At 41.8% G+C, this 27422-nt stretch overlaps 1 protein-coding gene and 1 long non-coding RNA gene across 3 annotated transcripts in view; both read right to left on the reverse strand.

Annotated features, from left to right (window-relative positions):
- The window catches only part of commd1 (copper metabolism (Murr1) domain containing 1), a 23342-nt gene extending 9393 nt beyond the window's left edge, over positions 1–13949 (reverse strand). Inside the window, exons 1-3 of one of the 2 annotated variants that reach the window (XM_036000012.1) lie at positions 13740–13949; positions 6821–7111; positions 1839–1951 (exon numbers count right to left, since the gene is read on the reverse strand). In XM_036000012.1, coding sequence (XP_035855905.1) covers positions 1844–1951; positions 6821–7111; positions 13740–13913 — 573 coding nt within the window. In that variant the 5' untranslated portion in view covers positions 13914–13949 and the 3' untranslated portion in view covers positions 1839–1843. Of the gene's footprint in view, positions 1–1216; positions 1952–6820; positions 7112–13739 lie in introns of those variants that run through there. The other variant, XM_031302697.1, reaches the window with a different exon arrangement.
- Positions 13950–17171: 3222 nt separating this feature from the next.
- On the reverse strand, positions 17172–17828 carry LOC116052173. Its single transcript, XR_004897000.1, has 3 exons — positions 17760–17828; positions 17381–17611; positions 17172–17272 (listed from the first exon to the last, which is right to left on the reverse strand). It is a non-coding gene; the product is annotated as an uncharacterized LOC116052173 (long non-coding RNA).
- Between the last annotated feature and the right edge of the window lie 9594 nt (positions 17829–27422).

Genomic DNA, 27422 nt, shown 5'->3' on the forward strand with positions numbered 1-27422 from the left:
TACAGTATTAGGGGACCACTAAGGTCTATATAAAAGAGACTTCAGATACAGTATTAGGAGACCACTAAGGTCTATATAAAAGAGACTTCAGATACAGTATTAGGAGACCACTAAGGTCTATATAAAAGAGACTTCAGATACAGTATTAGGGGACCACTAAGGCCTATATAAAAGCATCCGAAGAGCACCATGTCATGGGACCTTTAAAGCTGGGGTGTCAAACTGTGAGAGTGCTGGTGTATTGCAGGGTTTTTTTTTGCTTTTGTTCCTCTGAAGAATTAATGGGCCCCGTGTGACCTGTACCTGTATCTACCTGACACCAGGATCGGATGATCACGCCATCGTTTAAAGGAACAGGACGGCTCTGAACTGACTTCAGCTGCCAGACACTGTTAGAGGCAACAACAGGCCAACCTTTATCAGTCTAACCTTTTGACGTTTAAAGCAGGGGTGTCAAACTCAACTTCACTAATGGCCACGCTGGAAAAAAATAGAATCACGTTGAGGGTCAGACGTGTACAGTTTATTGACATGCTTTTATTTAAGAGAAAAGTCAAATATCTTTGTATTATTGCATGTCTCAAATAGTCTTCTCACTTACAGCGACGGTCGACATTCAGCCCTAAAAAAAATTCAGCAAATAAAGTTCATTAGCAGGCGCCCGGATAGTCAGTTGGTAGAGCGGGCGCCCACATATAGAGGTTTACTCCTCGACGCAGCGGCCGTGGGTTCGACTCCGACCTGCGGCCCTTTGCTGCATGTCATTCCCCCCTCTCTCTCCTCTTTCATGTCTTCAGCTTTCTTGTCAAAACTTAAGGTCGAAAATGCCCCCAAAAATAATCTTAAAAAATTCCTTAGCCATCATAGAAAAAAAAATCACCAAAAAAAGGTTGCAAAAGCAACAAAAGCATAGAAAAAAAAAACGGAAGAAGTACCCCAAAAAACGTTGTAAAATGCGCCCAAAAAACGTTGAAATAACCGCCGAAAAAAAAGTCTGAAAAAGTGTCAAAGGTTGAAAAAAAACTTCAGAAAAAGGCGGCAAAACGTTGAAAAAGGGGACCAAAACTAGGCGGGCCAAAATGTATCGAGAACCTAAAGTGATATGCGGGGCGGATCAAAATTAGCGAGGGGCCCGATTCGGCCCGCGGGCCTCGAGTTTGACACGTGTGGTTTAAAGGAACGGGACAGCTCTGAACTGTCTTCAGCTGCCTGACACAACAACAGGCCAAGCTTTATCAGTTTAACCTTTGACCAAGACTTTGTCAGCTGAGCTTTGAGCTGAATGCTTAACTTACAGGAGTTGTGCAAAGTATTAAAGGGTAATTTCCTTTTTTATCTCCAACTTGACCCTATTTTCCCATGCACTGATGCCTAAGTAGTCTATATATCGACGAGGATTTATTTTAGGGAATGGCTCCGGTGCTGCCGGAAGATCCGCTGGATGTGCTGCATTTTGTTTTTTGCCGCTATGGTCAGAGAGGAACCTTCATCCTGTCAGAGGAAGGCCGTACAAAAAGGATCGCAACAGTAAAGCAGTCCAGCCCTTTGAGTTAATGGGAGGTTAAAAAAAAGTAAACAGAACTTTTGGTCCATGAACAAGTGAGACCCTACATAATCACATGTGAATCATATGTGTGATGATCATATATATCTGAGTCTGTATGCAGGTGCCAAAGCCACAATGGATCCACTCTGGCAAACACAGGTCTGCAAAGAGAAAACGGGAGCTCGCGGGAGGAGACAGCTGGAGTCGGTCAGACGTTGTCCTTCTTCTGTCAGAATCACGCCAAATGTTCCTCTGCTGTCTGAGGAAAAAACTCTCACACACACACACATGCGGTCTCTAAGTGCGGTGAACGATTCTGTCAATGCTCTCCTGGATATCAGCCATCTTCTTCAGCACCTGGTTCACTCTGGTTTCATCGAACTCCAGACACACAAACTCAGAGTCCTGAAAGAGAGAGACAGGAAAGGAGGAAGACATTACTGCAAGTAGCAGAGACACAGGGTGGATCCCAAGTCTCCTCGCTCCTTTAAAAAAAATTTTTTAATATGGGGCGGCCTGTAGCTCACCCAGTAAGAGTGTGCGCCCCATTTAGGCTTAGTCCTTTGCAGCGGACAGGGTTAGAATCCAACCTGCGGACCTTTGCTGCGTGTCTTCCCCCTCTTTCACTCCACCCTTTTCTGTCTATCCACTGTCACTATCAAATAAAGGAAAAAGCCCCCCCAAAAAATCTTTAAATGTTTTTTTCTTTAGTCACTATTCCTGATGTTTGTCACTTTTTCCGATTTTTTTTTCACTTTTCCCGACATTTTTGTTGATTATTTTCTGCGTTTTTTTTGACGTTTTTTCTTCTTCTTTTCAATGTTCTTTTATCCATTTTTTTTTTTCAAATGCTATGAAATTGAATAAAACACCCAAATTCAATGACAGTAGTGAACTGATCATTTATTTTACTTGTGAAGAGCGTCGTATATGGGACCATCCTCGTTATTTATTTTAAACAATTTGGTTGAAAGAATATGATATATGATATAGAAGGGGCTAAAGTCGTGAATCGTATCGAATCACGAGTGGAGTTACATCCTTATTAATCAACTAATCATTTCAACAGAACATATAATTAATTCAGAGGTAAATGGAAACATGTTGGCCTAGTTTCCAGTCTGAAGTTTCCACCACACTGATGAAGGACCAGCTCCCCCGGGATCTACAGAGTTTAAGGACACCTTGATGTTTGATGTTACATCCTCCACCTACTTCTGCAGCCTTCAGGCGTCTGTTGGCTATTACTAGACTGAATTGAACGGGCCGATAATAGAACGTGTGTATCCTACGGTACTGCAGCGTGTTGTATGCTGCTCCAGTCTGTTGACCTGCTTTCTCGGAGCCGTGGGACCTGCAGATTGGGTCAGATTCGTAGCGAACAGGCACAAGACCTACTCCTGAAACATAAACTGTGTCATCATCACGGAGCATGTCGACTGCGCTCGAGGATAGCGCCTTAACTTACAGGGCCCTACTTAAACGATCTAAGCGCAAGGCGTGAAGTGCTTGGCGCAGGTGTGTTTAGGGCGTGTCCAAATCCACTTTTGCTAGTTTTGACGGTGGAAAAAAGGATCCGTATGCCGGGCGCATGGTTCAAAAGGGTTGTACTTAGTGTCTTCATTAATCAGAGGGGTGTTTTGGGCGTAACATGTAATCAACCAATCAGAGATCACCTCCCATTCCCTTTAAAAGCCAGGCGCGTTTGGACCTTGGAGCATTGCTATTATGATGGAGGATTTGCACCGTAATATTTTTATTTGTAATCTTCTGCATGTGTGTGTGCTGCTGTGCGTCCCTGTGTGTGTAACAAGCATAGTGTGCACGTGCTGTGCACACAACTAGGAACATTTTACTGCCTGCCTCAAGATAGCAATACGCCCAGAATGCACCTGAAGACACCTCCCTGTAAGACCAGCACGCCCATGGCCGCACAGATGGGCGCAGGTGCATTTGCTATTTAAACGACGTGGGCGCTGGACGGGAAATTGACAACTGCGTCGGTCTTAAACTAGCAAAGACACCTGCGTCGGGCTTTGCGCTGCGCTGCGCTGCGCCGGGTGTAAGATAGGGCCCTCAGAATGAAAAGTCCTTAAACAACCAAACCAAAAACATGTAGTTCCCGACTACAATATTTACGAGCAGCAGCCCAAAATTCATAAAAAATACCCTAACCAGTGCCCTAATTGTATAAAACTGCTGCAGTGTCCTTTAAAAGTGAGTAACGGGCTTCTTACAGCTTTTTGTTGGTTAGTGTGTAAGTTTTTGATATTAATGAACGTCCGTTACATTCAAGCCGTTGCCAAATGAGTTGCTACAAAGCTAATTAAGACTATCAGCTCCAGTAAACTCTCTCTGGATTTCTCAGTATGACTATGTTCAGAAGATTGTGGCGTCCGGCGACTTTCCCGCGCAGAAACTCGAGTGAAGATAATGACCTCTTCTGAAGAGTCCGTCATGCTTTTTTAAGCAGCTGTGTGGAGGAGGAGGGGGGCTGTGTGCGATCACGGAAGGCTTGTATAATGTGGACACGCCGACAGTTTTGTTGTCATGACTTAGAATTCCTCATGGGGGAGACAAACTACGCACTATAGCTTTAACACTAGAACGGCCATGACGGTCATTTTGACCGTTTTGAAATTTATATGTGTAATAACTTTGCTGAATAAAAAAATACAATCCTGCTGCTGCCTGACTTTTACTAAAAGAGTCTGTATTTTAATTTAAAATTGTTTTTATATACATTACACAAAAGGCAAAGAAAATACAGTCACTTTTACCTATTTCGGCCATACACGGTCATATTGACGGCTCGGATTTTCGTGGTATTGTTTTTAATTTTCGCGCGGTTGAAGATGCATCTTGGTTGCTTAGTAACTACCATAGTCTCTGTCAGAGCAACGTAACTAGCGGTCTCGAGTAACAAGTGTGGGCATCACCGATGGGCCGAAGGCAAAGCCAGAGTCGGTAACGTAGGATACTACGGCGTGGAGGCACTCTGTTCTGAATCAGAAGGCAAACACCGGGCGCCCGCTCTGTGAAAGGCGCCGTACACGTAGATGGCCGGTAGCTGTCTACGTGTTCATATAACTTTATACATCCTCGAACTGACTGGAATCGTTGCACACATCCTCTCCAAGGAGTGCACCAGCTGTAAAATTGTCCGGAGGAAGTTCATGCAGCAACTGGCAGAGGAGCTGAGAGCGGAGTTTATGGAGGAAAAAAGGGCAGCGGCTCACGGTCCGAGCAGCGCTGTGTACCGCAGCAGACGCCAAAACAGAGGCAGTGCCAGGTTAGGTTATAGCTAAATGTTCAAATAAGATACTTATAATTGTTATTTGGCTGTTATGAGTTAAGTTGAATGAATTTCCACACCATATTTTTCGGGATATGAATGTATGAAATAATTAATGTATGAACTAATTACGGTTTACTATGCCATGATATGAATAATTGAAACACGTATTACTACTCAAATGTATAATTAAACTCGTAAAAATGTACATTTCTGTGTTATTACGTTTTTCTAAAGATATCATAACACAATACATAATACAATATTGCAATTAGGTATTTATCATGAGAGATTATAGAGTTTGGAAACTGGCGGTCAAAATGACCGCTCACGGCAGTTCTAGTAGTTATGAAATTCCGGCACTTCTAGTGTTAAGGAACGTAACGTTCTGTTCTTATGGTAAAAGGCATATTTAGCATATTTTATTTCCTGGAATCATTTTTAGCACACTTTATAAAAGGGTTTTCAGTTTCACACTTCACTTAGCCCAAGGCTAAGAAAGTTCTTACTGCTTTCTCTTAACCCTGTGTTAGCCTTAGTGCAGGGCTATACGCTTCACACTGCACCTCTACTAGCCCTGGGTTAGCCCTCTGGCAACTTTTCGTTCCAATTTTAGTAGTTTTTTCAGGTGATAACGCCACAAACTCTGGGCTAACCCTGCTCCAGAGCATGGCCAGCAAGTCCAAAGCTGTCGGGGTTAGCCCACTTGGAATGTGCCAGTGTGAACGCTTTCTTAGCCTGGGTATAACAGCTACGTTAGCCTAGGGCTTGCTGACCCTGCTCTGAATGAAATAATGAAATATAATGAAATTATCGATTGTTAACACGAGTTACATGTCCCAACTGACATTTAGGGTTAGTAGAAGTGCAACGTGAATCAAACAGCCCTGGGTTTAGGTCAACCCTGGGTCAACAATGTATGTTTGAAAAAGGGCTAAATTGTCTCAGGGAGATTTAGGAGAATGCATTATGAAAAGCTCCACTCAGAACAGGCCCTTCTAGTATTTTTAACTGTAATCAAACTAAAAGGGCGTAGCGGAACGGCTCAGCATGGCTGGGCTTGTTTGTGGTTAGCAAGTTTTTCCACTTTGTTTTCCACTCTGCCCGCTCTTTTTTAGATTAGATTAGATTCAACTTTATTGTCATTGTGCAGAGTACAAGTACAGAGACAACGAAATGCAGTTTGCGTCCAACCAGAAGTGCAAAAAAAGCAGAAAAGTGCAATGCGATATATACAAAGTACAGACAGGTGGTGCATAGACAGGACAAGAAATATAGTGCAGTTATATATAGTGTACAGTTGGTTTACAGAAGGTGGTTTAGAGTAATAAAAATTAAATATAAATATGTGCAGTTACCTAGTTTTCAACATGTCACTTCAAAATGACTTTCACAGGTAAGTGACACACACTCAAACTAATTTCTCACCAGAGTCAATTTTGTTTTGAAGTGCAGGTCACCATATTAAAAGTGCCTCGGCACTATTATCCTCTGGGAGGGTCTCTCTGAAACAGTTTTCAGCCCAGGACCCAGATTAGGTGAATTTAGCCTTCTCATGGGACTGGGGCTTATTAAAACAGACCAATTATCCGGCCACATCCAGAGCCAGGCCTCTATCCCCAAAACCAACTCATGCCTGTGCTATCGGCAGTGTTTACTGGTATTTAAACAGCATTAAGATACACGTTTGTGAAACTTAGGCTAAGTTCACACTGTAAATCTTATTGCTTAATTTGGATTTTTTTTTTTTTGCTCAGATCTGATTTTTTTTTTGTTTGGTTGTTCACATGACCTTTTAAAATGTGGCCTATATCAGATTCCAGTGTGAACTGTTTGCGGTTTCGAACTGACCCGCATGCGCAAAAGACCAATACCAATGACATCAGACGCAGCACGCCGTTGCGCTAAAGTAAACTTTTTTCTGCAGTCTGAACACAGCCTAAATGAGCATGAGAGGAAACGCTGGATGTCAGTCTCACCTGTCCGGCTCTCCCCAGCTCCAGCTCCATCAGGGCGACCGGGCCGCTGTGGGCTGCGTCCCCCCGGCTGGCTGCGGTCTGGAGGTCCACCCTCCAGGAGAGACCCCTGAGGCCGGGCTCCCAGCGGCTCTGAGCCAGCAAGCTCTCCCTCACTCGGACTCGCTGGCTCTTCCAGAAGCGAGAGAGGGCGGCGGCCTGCTCGGCAGTCACCCCGCCGCTGCCCTGCCTCTTAGTCTGGGCTGTGAGGAAGGCCTCCAGCTGGGCGTGGTCCATGTCTGCTGTGGCGATGGACTAAGAGATGGAGGAAAACGAGGGATGAGGAGGATCAGCTAAGCTGGAATTCTGAAGTTCTACTGTCATACCACCAACAATAAGATACCACTCTGAACTCTGTGTGCATTATAACTGGATAATAATAAGACTTTATTACGGACTTATGGTCCAATTAAATGACAACAAAAAATATACAACACTTAATACATAAATACTCCCAGGGGGGGAAGTGATCGCGCCACTGACCAACAAAAACCTGGTCTAAAGTCAATAACGCAGCATTTCATTGTTATTTTAACAGCAAATTAGTAAAATGCTCCTAGGCTCGTGCACAGCGCATGCACACTATGCTTGGTACACACACAGGGACGCACAGCAGCACACACACATGCAGAAGATTACAAATAAAAATATTACGGTGCAAATCCTCCATCATAACAGCAATGCTCCAAGGTCCAAACACGCCTGGCTTTTAAAGGGAATGGGAGATGATCTCTGATTGGTTGATTGCATGTTACGCCCAAAACACACCTCTGATTAATGAAGACACTAAGTACAACCCTTTAGAACCATGCACCCGGCACACGGACCGTTTTTCCGCCGTCAAACTAGCAAAAGTGGATTTGGACACGCCCTAAACACACCTGCGCCAGGCGCTTCACATCGTGCGCTCAAATCGTTAAAATAGGGCCCCCAGAGTCATAATACCATTTCATTACATAAAATATAAAAAAAAAATATTTACATACATCCTCTATATTCTTAAAAAGAGGCAAATGTGCCAGTGTCTCCATATCTGTGACGGACAACGACCAGTACTGAGTCTGATGTTGGATATGACCAAGATAATCTCATTCATAGACGCATCAAGTCGGCGGATACATTTATACTCTTTATACTGTATACTCTTTTGAACAGTCTGTGCTGTGTAGACTTGCACTGCCACCTCTATCTCCACAGCGCTGTGGATATAGAGGTCTGGCTCTGGGTTGTTTTGCATTTCTTTAAACCGATCACGATCGTCTTGGGCGGCGCTAAGCTCCGGACGCAGCAACGGTGGCTCTGCTAAATAGTCTCGGGAAGGAACTTGTTTTGGTGGAACATTTGCACCCCGCAAAAGAAAACGCCACATACAATATTACCAGTCCAGCGTAGAATTCAATTTAAAATCCTGGTCCTTACTTGTAGAGCTCTGCACGGTCACGTTCCTCCCTACATCTCTGACTTGACACAGCTTCATACTCCCACTCGTAGTCTGAGGTCATTAGATCAGAGGCTATTAGTGGTTCCCCCGCACTCATTTTAATACTAGAGGGGACCGATCATTCCCAGCCGTGGCTCCTAGGCTGTGGGATGTCTTGCCTCCCTTTCTACGTTGTGTGAATTGAAGACTCTGCTGTTCAAGCAGGCTTTTAGTTAGTCGAGGGGTTTTTATTAGAGATGCACCGACAGACCGGCCGGTGACCGGAATTGGCCAGTTTTCACGTGCTCGGCCATGACCGGCGACCGGCAGGTCAGTCTGACATATGGTGATTTCATGTTGGTCAACGCTACAATTAACTGACAACATAAGTTATACCAGTTACAGTTCTCAAGGACGCACGCACACACAGACGCGACAGCACAGTCTCTTTTTCCTTTCTCTCAACTTTTCCGCCGTGTGTGGTGCGTACCCGCTCGCGGTGTGAAGCGTGAGTCGGCGCTGTTCTCCCACATGTAGGAATCTGGTGAATTAACCTGCAACATGTCAGCTGTTTGGGAATTCTTCAGCGTGTGTGCAGAAGATAACAAGTTTGCAATATGCAACACCTGCAAGGAGAAAGTAGGGCGTGGAGGGACGACACCAAAAACCTAAATCACATTTCTTTAGTTGGATATTGGACGTGAAAAGAAGGAAATGGTTCTAACATTGCTCTTTAGATGTGTGTGAATTTCCCACACCAGGAGTAATTTATATAGTTCTATTTTATAGTGATCCATTATCTGTTCACAAAATGTTCTATTAAAGAAAAGATAGAAAATAAATATTTGTGTGTGCTGTAAAGTGGTTAGAAAAAATGAAATCGGAATCGGCTAAAATCGGTATCAGCTGGCCTAACTCAAAGAAAATCGGAATCGGCCTAGAAAGTTGTAATCGGTGCATCTCTTTTTATGGTTGTTTGTCATGTTTTTTATTTGTATTTAAATGTTCTTGTATTTTAATTTGTTGTATAGTATTACATTTTTATTGTGAAGTACTTTGTGATTTTTATCTGTGAAAGGTGCTATACAAATCAACTTTACTTACTTACTTACTAACAATCTTAAATGAAGTGGTAAAGTAAATGCCGTAAACATATTCTTTGTAAATCTTTACACCCCAAATCCAAAATCTTCTTCAAAACTTGCCATTTTCAGCGGGTGACTTGCTACCTCTAAGCCACGTGTCAAACTCAAGGCCCAGGGGCCAAATCCGGCCCCTTGCAAATTTTGATCCGGTCCGCATTTCAATTTAGGTTCACAGCAAATTTTGGCCTGACTAGTTGTGCACCACACCAAAATAAAAAAAAATATATAAAAAAATCAGGAAACTGTCTTTCATACTGTAATTATGCGACACTGCCGTGCAAAATTTGACAGATTTGCCGACTTTGAGAAGCAGAGAGTTTTTTTTAATATTCAGGCTGTGAAACAGGTTGTTGTGAGTAATTTACCTTTTTTTGTTAAATAAAAGGATGTCAATAAACTCAACATGTCTGGCCCTTATTGTGTTTGTCATTGCCAGTGTGGCCCTTAGTGAAATTGAGTTTGACACCCCTGCTCTAAGCAAACAGAGTTTGAGAACAGTGCACATATTCTGCGTGAGCGACGCGCCGAATGTCAGGCTTTATCCTGGGAATGTACTTCCGCTGATCCTGACTACAACTGTTTAACCATTTTCTCTGCTTATTAATTGTTGTGACAATATTTTCAAGTCAGATCTCTCTCTCTCTCTCTCTCTAATCTAAATGGCACTTTTACTTGGTTACATAAAAGGAAAAGACAATCCTGTAGTTGACTGTAGTACCGGTCCCAGTGCCCCTGCAACGTGAGCAGCATAGCTGTGTAAACAGAGACAATAACAGGTATGTGTTATCACTGTTGTAACAGTGTAACAGAGCGAGAGAGAGCGAGATACCCTTGCCCTCCTATGTCCTAATTGGTGGAACCTTGAGTAGTTGTATTTGTATTAGATTATGAGTACTTTTGTTTGTTTTTGGTATGTTTTCGTAGGCGTGTGTCACGATGGATGTCATACTCTTGCTGCAGAACAAATCTACCTACAGGTACAAAATAAAGTAACCTGAACCTGAACCTGTGGGTTAGTGCTGCCCCCTGCTGACCAGCGGTGAGACACACAGGGGCTAGACTGATGAATGAAAACACATCAGTTTGAATTATGGCTGCTCGATTATGGAACAAAAAAAAAAATCATAATCACGATTATTTAGGTCAATATTGACATCCCGATTAACAGGATAACTAGCTCACTGATTTTTTTTTTTTTAGAAAAGTTGTTGCAATTATTGAACTTAAAAAACAGTGTCACAGTGAAAACACCTCCAACTGTGAAATGTCTCTTAATACTTTGGCCGTTTAAGCTTTTTTTCTCCATTCAGAACACAAGACGTAAGAGTTTACTTGCAAAACGTAGGAGCCAAAATCGTAATCGCGCTTAAAATTTCGATTAATTGCACAGCCCTAGGTTTGGATAAGTTGTACCCGTAACAATTTACATTGAGGACAGTCTAATTAGCATTCATGAGTTATTCACTGATATTTACCTTAAAACCTTTACACTTTTAAAAAGCTCAACACATAAAAGGAACACTTCATCCTTCAGTTTATTCACTTAAAGTACTTAGGAGTAAAAGTATTTATTGAGCTAGGGCTGCACAATTAATCACAGGGGGGGTGCAATATTTGTTTAAGGCAAAATATGTTGTCAAAGCATTCTGAATGAAGTATTGTGGAGCTGCAGAGACGTCCCGGCCTACAAGTCGTATCCTACAGACTACAGAAAAAGATCTTTGTTTGGTACAGATCCTCGCAAAACTTCAATCATTTTTTTTCTTTTTCTTTTATATTTTTCAATGAAAATTAGAATGATACAAAAATGATCATTCCCTCCAATATCGTTAATCATAACGCAATCGCAATATCAGTCAAAATAATCGCAATTACATATTTTCCTCATCTCGTGCAGCCCTAGATTGAGCAATAAAATGTTCCCGTCACCGTCTTTCCTTCTTCTATCTGATGTTTCTGGATTAATATTCCTGCTGCATTAATGTGTGTGTTGCACTTTACTGCTGTTTAACTCCTTTATACGGTTGGGTAGTTTAATCTACAGCAATGCATCATGGTCTATAACAGTGTTTCTCAAATTAGCGCCCTTTATATAGATAAATGAAATAATAAGGGCGCTATCTCAAATGGGGGTACGTGTCCCCCTAGGGGTACGTTGAAGGACTGCAGGGGGTACGTGTCCCCCTAGGGGTACGTTGAAGGACTGCAGGGGGTACGTGTCCCCCTAGGGGTACTCTGGAGGACTGCAGGGGGTACGTGTCCCCCTAGGGGTACTCTGGAGGACTGCAGGGGGTACGTGTCCCCCTAGGGGTACTCTGGAGGACTGCAGGGGGTCCGTGTCCCCCTAGGGGTACTTCTGTAGGACTGCAGGGTGTACGTGTCCCCCTAGGGGTACTTTTGAGGACTGCAGGGTGTACGTGTACCCCTAGGGGTACTCTGGAGGACTGCAGGGTGTACGTGTCCCCCTAGGGGTACTCTGGAGGACTGCAAGGGGTACGTGTCCCCCTAGGGGTACTCTGGAGGACTGCAGGGGGTACATGTCCCCCTAGGGGTACTTCTGTAGGACTGCAGGGGGTATGTGTCCCCCTAGGGGTACTTTTGAGGACTGCAGGGGGTACGTGTCCCCCTAGGGGTACTTTGGAGGACTGAAGGGGGTACGTGTCCCCCTAGGGGTACTTTGGAGGACTGAAGGGGGTACGTGTCCCCCTAGGGGTACTTTGGAGGACTGCAGGGGGTACGTGTCCCCCTAGGGGTACTCTGGAGGATTGCAGGGGGTATGTGACAGTTTTTGCAAAATGTTTTTCAGTGCCAAGGCTGTAGTTGCTTCTACTGTCTTTTTTTGTCACCTTTTTTCAAAGGTTTTGTCGTTTGTTTTGACCTATTCTTCCCTTTCTTCCTTACTTTTTTCTACTGTCTCTTTTTCTTAGAAGTTTTTGTCTCTTTTTTCAGTCTTTTTTCTGCTTTTTTCAAAGTTTTTGTCTTCTTTTTTTTTAAGTTTGTCGCTTATTTGAATTTTTTGTCACTTTTGTCGCCCTAGTGTTGCCTTCATTCTTTATACTGTTTTTTTTTTTTCTAAGTTTTTACTATTTTCGACCTATTCTTGCCTTTCTTCCTTCTTTGTACCGTCGTTTTCACCTTTTGTCATCATCTAAATGTTCTCCAGGTCCAAGGCTGTAGTTTAGTAAATCGCTGACATCGCTGTATTCTTCCTCTTTATAGAGACTTTGTTTTTCTACCAAAAATTATTAGCGCTGGTTAGGGGGTACATGGTTTAAAAAAAACTGTTCAAAGTGGGAACATTATTGAAAAAAGCTGGAGAACCAGTGGTCTATAAGATCATCACGTTTGTAGGATCGCTGTCCTGTGAGAACAACGAATCTCTAAAAAGTTTTCATGGTGTCAGAAAAACCGCCCTATTTTCAGCCTTGTGACGATGCATTTTACAGCTGATCCGAGAGGCTTTTTAAAAGACTTTATTTAGCTTAAGAAGGAGAATTTTCCCAACACATAAAGGAAGACTTCATCCTTTAGTTTATCACAAACATTCAACATCAACACATCTGGAGATACGTGATTTTCACTGGACAGGAAAGGGGAACTAAAGCTGTCAGACAAAAGTAGTGGAGTAAAAAGTACAATGTTTACCTCTGAGATGCAGTAACGTAGAAGTATAGAGCAGAATAAAACGGAAATTCTCAAGTAAAGTAGTCTACAGGTACATGATTTTGTACATAAGTAGGCTACAGTAACGTTAATTGAGTAAATATACATAGATATACATAGTTACAATCAGTGGTGTATATGTATGGGCCTATACTGTATATATGGGCCTATACTGTATATATGGGCCAGAATGGGTCTTTTGGGGGGGCATATCATAGTAGGGGTCTGGGTGTCTTCCCCCAGGGAAGTTTTGAGCGTCAAAGACTTAATTTCCTGTATTCTGATACACTTTTATGCACTAATTTACGGTGGAAATCCCTTTATTTAGCCTAGATGTGAAGAAAAAAAACAGATGACAATTCAAAATATATCAAAACTACAATGCAAAGTATGTTGTTGCGTGTCATTGGGCATTTTTAAGTGGGTTTATGGAAATCCTGGAGCTTTCTTAGTGAGTATACTGCATGTACCTGCGTATCACATAGACTACACCACTGGTTACATTCCACCACTGATGCCAGTTACAACAAAACACTTTGTCGACAGTTTTCTGCAAAATGCATAAACTGCAAAGTAAATATATGATAAAGTATGAGTTAAATCATCATTATAATACTGTGGCTAATATCTCTGCAGGGTGACGGTGTCTTATTACCTTTAGGAGGCCTTTCATTTTCTCATGCAGAGCCTTGAACTGCTCCTGCGACAGCTCGGGGTATAATTCATTTTTCAGCAGCTCCTCCGTGATTTCGCTGTTGTTGTAATACACTTTCTGAGCTATTCCACTTAACAGTCCGCTTAAAGACTTCGTTGCTTCTACGTCCGCCATGTTTTCACGTCAATGTGTGGTCACATGAAGCGGATGGATCACATGACGGGAACGTCCTCACACGGCATTGTGGGAGTTGTAGTTCCACAGTGCGAGGAACATTTATTCATTTATTTTTTCATGGTTTTCTGTCCTCTAAAATTGCTCTATTATCACCGAAGATGAGTTATTAGCTACGTTTTAGTTTATACCTGGTTTTAATAAGGCAAGGCTGTGTTTTATTTCAAACTTTAAAACGTTAATAAGTAGTATAACAAGACATATTCATATATTCAATATACTGATAACTTTACCAAAGAGGTTGTTATAACCACTTAGACTTTACTTTATCTATTACTTTTTAACGCAATCAGCAATTTTATTTAATAACTTAATTAGCCTATTGGTTTTGTATTGCAATATCTGTCTTTACTAAAGTCTGAATCGAAGCCAAACATTGAAAAAAGCGTAATTTGACAATGCTTACTTCTGTTTGTTAAGACATTTTACGATTTAATTAGCTTTTTTTAATCAGATTGAATTTTCTTTTCCTATTTTACAGGTTTTCCTAAATTTCTACTAAGAATATCAATGCCAATGTAAATTGTATTTGTATAGGACCTTTCATTACATGTAATCCCAACGTGTTTTACATTAAAATGTATAGGATGTATAGCCTGTGCTCTCGCGAGAACTCTGGATTTCCAGGGTATCCATAAAAGAAAATCATGCATGGGAAAAAAAAAATAAGGTAGAAAGTTTCAATTGTGTGAGTATGAATAAAGAAGTAATTTAACCAGTTAATTCAGAATTATAATGGATTGATGAAACAAAAAAACAGATTTAATGTAGTCCCTAACATTTTTAGTTTTAAAGGCCCTACGGATACCCCAGCCTGTATAATCAATGGCAGTGTTTTCCCTAAGTTTGTGGAAGATTTAAGTGCAGTTCAGACCAATGATTCACAACCATTTTAGGACGTTGCAGGAAAAATTGCAGCGGTCTGAAGCGGCCCGTCTCAGCTCGGCTCAAACCAGCTGATGGTTTCGCTGCGACTCAGCTGGTCGAGTCTCCAGAGGCTGGTGTCAGGACGTAAGAGAAATCTGATATATTATCTTCCAAAGCACAAATAAGCACACCCACTCCTCAGTGGGAAGGTGAAGCACAGTCGGATTATGACTGAATGCAAAGCTTCATCCTGTCTGTTTCTGTGTCCGTAAAATCTGTCGATAATGGCGCTTAGGGGAAAAGAGGCGGTTTGGGAATAAGAACCGCACGCTGTCATTGGCCGGGGGTTACACACCCACGTGGGGCCCAAAGGCTCTTTGACCCCGCCCAGAAACGTCCGGCACACAGCTAAATTAAAAGAAAAGAAAAGAGAGAATCCAGGCAGATACAGACACCACCACACGCTTCTGGTGGGTCATAAATGAGGATTGAGATGATTACGGTTGCAGTTTTTTGAGTAAACACTGCATATTGTACCCAAAGAGTCACAGATAGCTAGGACTGCAACTAACGACTATTTTCAAGGGCGGGCTAGACAATCACAATGGCGGGAAATTCACACGAAAGGGAGGAAGTCAGGGTCTAGACATGAGTGACTTAACTTAACATACTTGACGAGACATAACAGAGGGACTGGACGACAAACCAGTCAGACGGCAAAGGACAATGAACTGTAAATACGCTAAAGCGGACAAATAATGAAATAAGAGGCTAATAAAATTAATTTGTTTTTACCTTAAATAGTGTGGTGTGGTCAGTGTTTTAGGCTAGGCTATAGGCATACAAGCTTTCAAATGTTCCATCACTTTTTAACATCCTGGCTGTAGATAAAGCAGGATATTTATTATAGGCTATTTAATTTAATGCATTACATTTTCGTATGCCTAGCAATCATTTTCTATGGCTTAATAACTTGACTAACTAATAAATTCCATTGAAATCACGTTGATCCTTAGTTCAGTTGAAATTTCAAGATTGTTTCAATATTCCTGATAACTGAAGTACCATTGAAATTCATAGTTGATTAATCTGTAGATTATTTTCTGTGTGAAGGTTTTCTTCTCAGTGTTTGAAGGGAAGGTGCTGCTGCAGTGATCGGTCAGAGGAAAGGCACATTGTATTTATAGGGGAAATGGCCAAACCCCTTATCCCTCTTCATACCCTTATTTGAACATGTCTTTCAAAAGGTAGAAAGAGGAAGAATAAAAAAGTGCAACAGTGTTGTCTCAGCATGATTTGACAAATTATAAAGAGGATAAAGTAATGCATCATACTCTAAATGAGAACCAGCTTAAAAATTAAAGTTAAAGTAAGAATGCATGGGAAAAAAGTACTTTATGAATCCCTCATTGGGGAAATTTAATGTTACACTATGTTGTTATTATTCAATCATTACACACACATAGACCTGAAATACGCACACAAAAACAAAATGGAGGAAGTAACACCTTTCTAGTAAAGTTTCTCCGCAGCGCTGGGGAAGTAGGTCTGGCAATGTGAGACTAACACCCAGGTATCTGTAGTCCTCAACCATTTACACATCCCTGCCCAGAATACACAGGGGCTGCGGAGCTGTTGCCCTCCTCCTAAAGTCAATCACCATCTCTCTGGTCTTATCCACGTTCAGCAGCAGGTGATTCTTACCAGCCCACTCCACAAAAGTTGTCCACCAGCACTCTGAACTCCCTGTCCCGTCCATCACCTATACACCCAGCAACTGCAGAGTCAGAGAACTTCTGAAGGTGATATTCAGATCCAGCCCTTTTTAAGGGCAATGCATAGTAATGTGATGCAGGACGTCCCAAATGATTGACACAGACAGACCAGAATAGATGCTGAGCGAAGCTTTAATCAGAAAGAACAGAACATTATAAAATTCGGTTTTACAGAAGCACAGAGTATAATTACATAAAGTTAGGTTAATTCACATTAATCTTTAGCCATTTTAATTATTATAAAAAAAAAAATGAAAATCAATGTGTTATTCATTTTATTCATGCTTTGATTTAATGTGTATGCTGTTTTTAATGTAAAGCACTTTGGGTTTATGTGTAATGAAAGGTGATATACAAATAAAATTGACATTGAGACATATTTCAAATTATGACATAGTACCAGCAAATGGGGTTTATTTGGACTAAACCTGAGAATTCGCTCAGACTCTTGGACAGTTTGAACTGTATTTTCACCACAAGTTATTTATATTTTAAAACTTAAAAGTAGGGTTGGGTACCAAAACCCGGTGCTAATACGGCACTGGTGCCTAAACGACCGCTATCTGTATCATTGTAGTCCCAATACCTGTTTCTCTTACCCGTCGCTCTCGCTATTTCCTTCTGCACTACGTTTGCCTCGTCTTTTACCCATGCCACCTCTTCTACGCCCAAACATGCCACCTCTTCTACGTTTGCCACCTCTTCTACGCCCAAACATGCCACCTCTTCTACGTTTGCCACCTCTTCTACGCCCAAACATGCCACCTCTTCTACGTTTGCCACCTCTTCTACGCCCAAACATGCCACCTCTTCTACGTTTGCTGCCTCTTCTACGCCCAACCATGCCACCTCTTCTACGTTTGCCGCCTCTTCTACGCCCAACCATGCCACCTTTTCTACGTTTGCCGCCTCCTCTACATTTAACCTTGCCACCTTTCCTACATTTGCCGCCTCCCCTACGCCCAACCATGCCACCTTTTCTACGTTTGCCGCCTCCTCTACATTTAACCTTGCCACCTTTCCCACAATTGCCGCCTCGCCTACGCCCAACCATGCCACCTTTTCTACGTTTGCCACCTCCTCTACATTTAACCTTGCCACCTTTCCCCACATATGACGCCTCCCCTATGCTTTCCTTTGCCACCTCTTGTTCCTCCACCTTCGCCTGTGGCTATTTCTTCGCCTGTGCCTTCACCCATTTCTTCTCCTGTGTTTGTTTCTTCCCCTATGCCTTCACCCATTTCTTCTCCTGTGTTTGTTTCTTCCCCTATGCCTTCACCCATTTCTTCTCCTGTGTTTGTTTCTTCCCCTATGCCTTCACCCATTTCTTCCCCTGTGCCCTCACCCATTTCTTCGCCTGTGTTTGTTTCTTCTCCTGTGCCCTCACCCATTTCTTCGCCTGTGTCTGTGCCCGTTGAAGGGACTGTACCCTCTTCCCCGCTTACCCCCTGCTCTTGATTAGACTGAGCATCATTAGTAACACATGCAGGCGTAACATCTCCAGCTGATAAGCAGCTGGTGCACTTAAAAGGATCATCTTCAGGTCCATAACAACAGAATATTTTGTCAAGCCCAAGTTTAGAAACCACAAGTTTTTTAAAGGATTCAGCCAGCTGAGACATGTCTGTGCCAGGGACATTGTCTACTTTAGAAAACACAAGTGCATAACTTTTCCAGTTCTGAATTATGTCATTAATCTTGCCAGTAATACTGTCCTTTTTTTCCATTTGTTGTACACGTCGGACCACATGGGGATTCTTGAGAGTAGATGAGGAGGAAATTACCTTTACTGCTTTGAAATAAAGGTTGTAGGTTTCCTAGAACACGTGACAATGCCTCTGATTGTGCTGCTGCCACCACCCGGGTGCCCTGGTACACTTCACCCTCTGAAACAGTTTGTCTCACTTTGTCTGCTGGGTCATCCTTAAAGACTTGCTGGAGATGATTTGTGTCTTGGTCCTTTGGGATGTTCTCAGCCAGAGTGAAGTTGTCACCGAGGTCATACCTGCCAAAGGAAATCAAGTGTGTTATCTGAAGGCCATACCATAACATTTAGTATGAAGACTGTAGACTTTTCATCCTCACTACCGTCGGTGGTATTCATAGAGACCCCCTGACGTCACAGTACTTTGTACTTTATGTCTGGTCACAGCATAGCAACCCATAAGACTGATACGCAATATACACAGTCACAGATACCAACTGATCCATTGGTAGTGGTAGTGATTAGAGTTGCACGATTAATCTAATCAAAATCGCGATGTCACTGTGCGATTACGTAACAGCAAAAATTGTGCGATTTGAGTAAACGAAAAAGTGTGCTGTGTGCGTGACACTCAGTGAACATCTCCACGTTGTAACACTCTTCACTTTACCGACATTATTAACAACAGATGAAGCTACCGTGTCTTAAGAAGCTTTATGTTCTTTGTTAAAGCTACATTGTGTAAGAATTTCTCCCATCTAGCGGTGAAATTGTATTTGACAACCAACTTTCTATCCCCTCCCATTCCGAGCGCGTTGTAACTCCTACGGTGGCCGTATTATTCCAAGAAGTACGACTTTGTCTGTGAGAGTTCCTTCCAGTGTAATAATAGTTTTACATTATTTTGGTACCATTTCATTGCTAACATCAGCTATCAGGTTCCCAAACATATGCAAGCTAATGTTAGTAAAGTATCAGTGCTATCGTTATTCTGTATATTGTACGAGATTAATAGTGTAAGGCAATGTTTACAGTGTAGTAGAGAAGCAACGGAGGTTTGTGTTTTTAATATATTTCTATTTATATAAATTAGCTCTTAGTATCTCCAGCTAGTCTGTGTTACAACTGCACATGACATGAGTTGTCTGCAAGGGAAATCACGATACATATGATTACATTTATGTTACAAGGTAGACAATCCTTTTTCATCATTGACGCGAGGAAAAGTATCCTTAGACGACGTTCTAGCGTTATGCACAACTATGCAACCAAGCAACTATAAAACTTTGAATTTACACATATAGGCTGAATTACTTTGAGAAGAAAGCAGGCAACTTCGGCATCCCTTTTTAAAATCATTGCTCCTTATGAGCTCTTTCCATCTTGGAAAAGCCACTCCAATATTAACTTTGGTCTTGTTGCTTTGCCTGTCATTGTCGTTTTAATTCTCTTTTTAACTTCCTTGGCACCTCCGTTACATGTTCTAGATAGGCGTTCCATCTTCAACTGGCTTTCAAATCTGCCGGCAGTCGCTGAGTAATCTTCTCCCCCTCCCTGGCATTCGTCACAGTGCCAGTGAGTGTAAAAGCACGAAACGCGAAGGTATGTCCCTCTTTGGCTAACGTATTTTAAAGATGGAGGAGCAACATGGTAGAATTCTGAATGATTCTGAATGGCAGATTCTACGCTTACGAGAATACTTTGATTAGTTGGTGGAAGTAATTACACATGAATGAGCACACATTTGTGAAAGAACAAAGGGGTTTTTGCTAAGAATCAACTCAAAAAATTACACAATGGAGCTTTAACACACTATACATCATCTCTGCTATTGCTTTTCCCTCACACAGCCACTGCGACACCGCTCACGGTTGCTCTTCTCTTGCTTTACCACTCAGGCACTGATGTCACTCACTCGCCTGTAATTCTCACTCACTAATGCCTGATTTATGGTTGTGTTGAATTTACGTTGAATCTGCCCCAGCTTGCCAAGGGCAACCGGGCAACTGTTACTGTCGAGCCCTGTATTTCTTCTAATGCTCGTTCAACTGTACATTAAAGTTCAAAAATACACATTTAAAATTTTTTGTAGCTTATTTTCTGCATTTTCCTTGATAATCAAGTAAAGTCATGATACGATTATTTGCAATCGCAGTATGAATTTTTCACCAAATCGCGCAGCCCTAGTAGTGATAGTACTAGTAGTAGAGTCATCAGAAAGCCATAGAGCAACAGGTTTTGTGGACTTACTCATTCTTGATGAATTGTATAATACTTGCAAGCCTGTCCTGTTCCATAACAGCCAAACTGTCAGACATGAAGAAGGCCAGAACCACAGCCATCCAGCACAGACCAGCCATCTGCACACAGATCAGGTTTAATAACAGTGTTTTTAACACAGAGAATTGTCACAAAACAGATAATAAACAATGACAATACAAAATGTAGATTCTAAACTTCAATGTAGATTCTAAAGAAAGCTTGAGTTGGGAAGATGAGTCAGCTGCAGCGGTCAACCCAAAGATTACTACAAAGATAGAATCTGCTGAGATAATCTAACTATAAATTGAGGACCCCCTTGTGTGTATGTGTCTTTCAAACAATCACACATGCGCAAAAGACGTCACACACCAGTCATATCAGCGACGGTTGGTAGTTGAGTTACCCGAGAATAAGGGGCTTTGAGCCGAGTACAGAGCTGCCGGTCGTGTTGCCGAACATTACAGTTAACTTTGGGTGACAAAAGTGAGTGTTATCTGGCAATGACAGTTAAGTTTAGGCACCAAAATAAATAATAAATAAATTTAAGAAAAATATCGTGGTTCGGATTGAAACACTCCCATGACCATGCATTTCCGAGGTGAAAGTCTTTTGTTTTCCCGGGAAAGCGAACTCCGCTCCCCAGCTTCAACATGCTGTTTTTTATGACAATTATTTAAGTAATATATGGAAAGCATTTGAAAAAATAAATTGTCCCCTATTTTTTTTTGTGCTGATCCAGAAATGTATCCGATCTGTGACTCAAAACCGTGAGTTTTGTGATCCGTTACACCCCTAATTGGATGAGTGGTTCTCCAGAACACTTTGAATGCCACCCGACAACGCTGCAAGCTGCAACACAGAAACCAAGCAATCGCAAGGCATTCGCTCCAAACAACAACAGACATTTCCATGTGGGTCCTCATTATATGGTTGGTAAGTCGGGAAAAAAGTCTCTTTGCTGTGGTTCGCTCTGTTTTCAGCTCTTCGAGTGACTTGGACTCGGCCATGTTGCTTTTCTGGCTGTTGGACGAACAGGTGGACGCAGATAGTTAGTTTTCCTCCAGGCCCCCAGATGGAGTCTTCCCCTCTTTGTGGCGGGCTTTTTTGTGGAGTCTTCACTGGTCAAGGCGGTTTTTCACTGTCAAGTGTATTTTAACTGTGAGGTGCCCACACTTGAAAAGGACCAGACTTGGGATTTCACTCAGAAGAATATTTATTTTGATCAGTTGAAGTAGCAATGTAATAGGATCAGGATTCAAAGTAATAGTGAAAAACCTTTAAAGAGAAAAAAAAAAGAAATCACAAAAAGCATTTTAAATAAACAGGTATATTCCCAACACAGGAAAGGTCAAATGCATTTTTTCCTACAGGCAACAGCTTAGTTTTTTACCCTGCATTTTACTAGATTTTCCATATAAACTATACCAATCTAAACATTTGAACTTATCAGTTTAACACCTCTTTAAACCATGCAGTAATAATTTCTTTCAAACTAACATTGTAACATTTAACACATTTAACACATTAAATACAAAACAGACAAAGGATCCAAATGAAAATATATATATGAAACAAAAGTCCACATGAGCTTACCGATAGCCTGTTATAATCAGAATGTCCCAATTCCTCACAGTGAATGCGTTTGTGCCTCTGCTGACCTCTTTGTCCGTCGCACTCCAGTCAAAAGAATGATACGCGTATTTGAAACACTGTTTTAACTGGGCGCGAGCTACTAATCACCCCAATTCAATTCACCTGGTTGAGCCGGCACCAGAGCGCGCACACAGTCACGTGCGGGCTGGCATGCAGAGCGCGCGCAGGGGAGGCGGCACGCAGGAGGAAAAGAAAATGACAGATACACGGTAGAAGACAGCCACACCTCCACCGCGCGACAAGCACTGCACCAATAATTAAATAACTCACCTTTGCGTCTGTTGCCAGCAGGATCTTGTGGCTCTAACGCCCTACAGAAAGGGACACAAGTATGCATTAATATTTGTATTTCTAGGAATGTTTGCATATCTGTTAACAGGCTTTTTAGTAATCCTGCTATATAACTACAGCTATACTACTAAGAGGTCATTTCCACAGTAGTTAGACAAAACAAAATCACATGTACTCATGTCCATTTTAGAGTTTTAATGGTTAGGTGCTGAGTTTATTAGTCAATTGAAATATTGATTGATATTTTTCATTATTTTCTGACGCTTTACAGAGTAAAAATTATTAATCATGAAAATCAGCTGATTAATCATTACTGAAAATAATTATTAGTTGCAGTTAATCCTGCCCTGAAGATTGAAAATGCACACCTTCTTATTTCATGTAGCTGCTTTGGTGAAGAAAGATGTCTGACAGATGCTCTGAATACTTTCTTCTTCTCAGTGTTTGAAGGGAAGGTGCTGCTGCTTTGAACAGTCAGAGGAAAGGCACATCTTCTTATATAGGGAAAATGGCCATGTATTTCAAAAGGTAGGAAGAGGAAGAATAAAAAAAGGGCTAAGGTGTTCTCTCAGTATGATTTGGAGAAGTTAAAAAGAGGATGAAATAATGCATGATCCCATGATTAAGAAACACAGAGAGACTGGAGTGAGTAGAAACTTAAAATTAAAACTTAAACTAAATTATTAGTTGCCTGGAAAAGGCAGCCGGTGGTATACAATGTCCTTATATTTAGTTTTATAAAAACAAAGAACAAATTCACAAATATGTGGGATAAAACTACAGACATCCTTGCTCTTATGTCGCAACTTCTCCTTTTGCTATTTAGTAGTAGTGTTTAAAGCTGTGGGAAGCGTGCTCGTCAACAGGATAAAACTGGGTGGGTAAAGTGAGCAGGGGCGTAGAACTAAATTATGGGATCTGTAGACAGGCATTTTCTATGGGCCCCTCCGCACAGCCACAGCTATTCGTTGTAGCATCTTTTTGTGCCCTCCTCACATGGTACTTAGTTCCCTTTCCGCCCCCGGTCCGACACACTTGTTTCTCATTCATGACTACCGCTGAGGTGCCATTGGCCCTTAACCCCAACCACAGTTGCCAGCAGATTGGACGGAAATGAATGTGTGTTAGTGTGTGAATGCGATCAGGGTGTTCCTGCAAAAGAGAGGCTTCAGTGAAACGTCCCTGAATTAAAAAAAAGGGTAAGAAAAAGAAGCTTTGGACTGGTTTCTTTTCTTATAAATTCTTCACAATTAATGCTATTTTTATTTTACACACACACACACACACACACACTAGCCTGTATGCAGACGAAAATGACGTACGTGTTTATTTACATATAGGGCGGAAAAGTGAGATCCGAATACAAGTGGTCACCTAGGACGCATTTGGAGACACATTCTCCTGTCAGCTGTAAACACACATACAGTACTTAAAGCTGTCCACTTGTGATCGGATCACTCAGATCGGAGTTTAATACCAGGTGAACACAGCCTAATAGTTGGTGCTTCAAGCAGGAAGGGGTTCGGTGCCTTGCTCATGGTTACCTTTGCAGTGTCGCCTTGCGGGTCCCAAGCCAAGTCCCACAGACTGAACTACTGTCGCCTGCATTAAGGAATAAGCTCTTTTTAGCACATCCAAACTCTATAGTAGATGTCATATAGCAAGGATGTATAGTCCGATTTGAGAAATACAGTAGACCCTTTATACAATAATAAAAACGATCAATTGAAAAAAGAAAAAATGTACCTTCAGTTTGACTTACCAGCTTTTTTTTTTAGACCTTTTAACCTTTTTGCGGTTATAAACAGTTTGAGTTAAAGGACAATTTTGGCACAAAATCAACCTAGGGGTTAATAACACATGTGTACCGAGTCGACCGTTCTCTACGATATGTTGTCATGCTAATCAAATGTGACCAGTTTTAGCGCGAACTGCTAATTAGCTTGTAACGCTAGTAGTCGGGGCATTGGTAACGTCAAAAGAAATCGCTATTTTATACCACTAACAAGGCTCAAAATAGCACCACCCTTCCGCGGTTTCCTTCACATAAATAAAGACCAGTCCACCATAAATGTGGGCATAAAAATGTATCAGAATGCAGGAAATGATGTTTAAAGCTCAAAATTTCCTGGGGGAGGACTCCCATACTTGACTGTTGGTCCACACAAAACATCCAATATCAGGGCTCTTGGAAATTGTAATTGACGTTTTTCACCATTCAATACATTCTATAAACACTTTACAGAACAAAAAATTAAGTGATTAATTGAAAGAAATAATCTTTATTTGAAGCTCTGCATCAAACTAAACTTTTTCCCTGTGATTTGGTACAAAGGCAAAACTGTCAACACATTCATGCTTTAGTTCAGCCTCCAGAGAGGATCATATGTACAAGACAATGCCTTATTCTTTGACTTGTATCGCTGAAGACGTTCAATAAGATGGCTATGAAACCAGACGTGGCCTTTATGTCAAAGAGGATATGTCTTTGTGCAACAACCAACAAACACAAACTCTTATCAGTGGGAACCAACAGTAGCAGCGCTGAGTTGCGGTAGCTCGCTAATAGACAGACATGATGAAGACTTCTGCTTTGTGGATGACTGTTCACCTTAAAACCATAGTCTTCCTCTTTTCATCTTGCCTCTCGATCTGTTAGGAGAGGCCTGATGCAAACGCCCTTTTTCACTGACCCTTGAGACTTTGTCATGCATCTCTTGAGAAGCTACATGATCATTTCATACATGCTTGCATGCTTACACACCACATACCATATGAGAACCTGTCTATGGCTGCAACTAGCGATTATTTTTATTGTAGATTAATCCGTCCATTATTTTCTCGATTAATGGATAGTTTGTTCAGTCTATAAAATGTCAGAAAATGGTGAAAAATGTGGATCAGTGTTTTCCAAAAGAGAAACATATTATATATATATATAAACATATATAGAACACATTTACATTTAACAAGCTGGAATCAGAGAATCATTTCTTAATTTTTTTTTTTTTTTTATAAAAAATGAATGAATGAATCTAGTGTCAGATCATTGTTCTGTATTGGATGGTGTGTGTGTGTGTGTGTGTGTGTGTGTGTGTGTGTGTGTGTGTGTGTGTGTGTGTATATATGTGTGTTCTTGTTTAACTATATTTGTGGGGTCCAAAAACCGGGAATACAGTATACTTGTGGGGTCCGGACAGTTTTGTGGGGCCAAAATGCTGGACCCCACAACTTTAAAGGGCTGTTTGAGGTTTAAGACTTGGTTTTAGGATTAGGGTTAGAATTAGGTTATGGTTAGGGTGAGGGTAAGGGTTAAGGTTAGGCATTTAGTTGTGATAGTTAAGGTTAGGGTAAGGGGCTAGGGAATGCATTATGTCAATGACGGGTCCCACAAAGATAGTGAGACGCACTATGTGTGTGTGTGTGTGTGTGTGTGTGTGTGTGTATGTGTGTGTGTGTGTGTGTGTGTGTGTGTGTGTGTGTGTGTGTTCTTGTTTAACTATATTCGTGGGGGTCCAAAAACTGTCCAGTATACTTGTGGGGTCCCGACAGCTTTGTGCAGCCTGGTCGCACAGAATTCCGTGAAATGATCACGAATCATTAACACTGCATTACGTGGTGGTGGCACAGAATGTGTGAAAAATGTGTGTGGCCAATGTAAATGGCAAAACAATGCCAATGTAAAGTCAATGAGAAGATGACGTAGCATTAAGAACGACTACAGTAGCGAGTAGTAATAAAGTCGAAATTCCGCATAAGGAGGTTGGTTGGGGTGGTGGATGGGTCAAACACAAGACTTTCACCCAGGAGACCGGGGTTCGTGTCCCACATGTCAAGTTTCCTAAAGTCGCTTTCTTCTTTTCCGTCTCGTGCTTCCAGCGTGTCACAGAACCGTAAGCCCACCCACGACCTTTTCCTGAACCCAATCGTCCCACTCTTCCCGCGTGTCACAGAACCGTAAGCCCACCCACAACCTTTTCCTTAACTTAAGGAGCCGTGTCGGAATTTTCGGCGATCCGTGTTCATTTCACAGAATTCTTCCGTGGGCCCATCACGGAATGTTTTGCGATTCCGTGAAACTGCCACAGATTTTGAATTAAGGGGCCATGTTCATTTGACGGAATTCTGTGAGATCAGGTTGGCTTTGCGGGGCCAAAATGCTGGACCCCACAACTTTAAAGGGCTGTTTGAGGGTTAAGACTTGGTTTTAGGATTAGGGTTAGAATTAGGTTATGGTTATGGTGAAGGTAAGGGTTAAGGTTAAGCATTTAGTTGTGATGATTAAGGTTAGGGTAAGGGGCTAGGGAATGCATTATGTCAATGACGGGTCCCCACAAAGATAGTGCCAAAAACCTGCATGTGTGTGTGTGTGTGTGTGTGTGTGTGTGTGTGTACTCTACACCTTTATCTCCGTGATCCTGTTTCTTGTGATTCCTGTTTTTTGACTTCCACTACGTTTTGGACTACTTTTGCCTGCTGTGTTCAGGACTCCTTTTGTTTGTATGGATTTTAGAATAGAATAGAATATACTTTATTGTCCCCTAGGGGAAATTTGTCATGGACTCAAGAGTGCGTAGTGCATAGTAGTAGATTGTATGGTATAAATCCTCAAGCTCATCACTGCCTGCTGTCTCTGCATTTGGGTCCGACATTCTGTGAATCCCCTAACAGCCTGGACAGCTCAGTTGGTCCCCCCTCTCTCTCCCCTTTCATGTCTTCAGCTGTCCTGTCGAATAAAGGCCTAAAAATGCTCAAAAAATAATCTTTAAAAAAATAGGATAACACGGAGACGGAGGCCGCTGCCAGAGAAGGAGAGGCCTTGCTCCTTCCTCCGACATAAACTTATCTATAATTCTTCATTCTGACTTGCATAATGAAGATTTCAGCATAAAGGGC

This window comes from Sander lucioperca, chromosome 4 (assembly GCF_008315115.2).
Source record: "Sander lucioperca isolate FBNREF2018 chromosome 4, SLUC_FBN_1.2, whole genome shotgun sequence".
NCBI lineage: Eukaryota > Metazoa > Chordata > Actinopteri > Perciformes > Percidae > Sander > Sander lucioperca.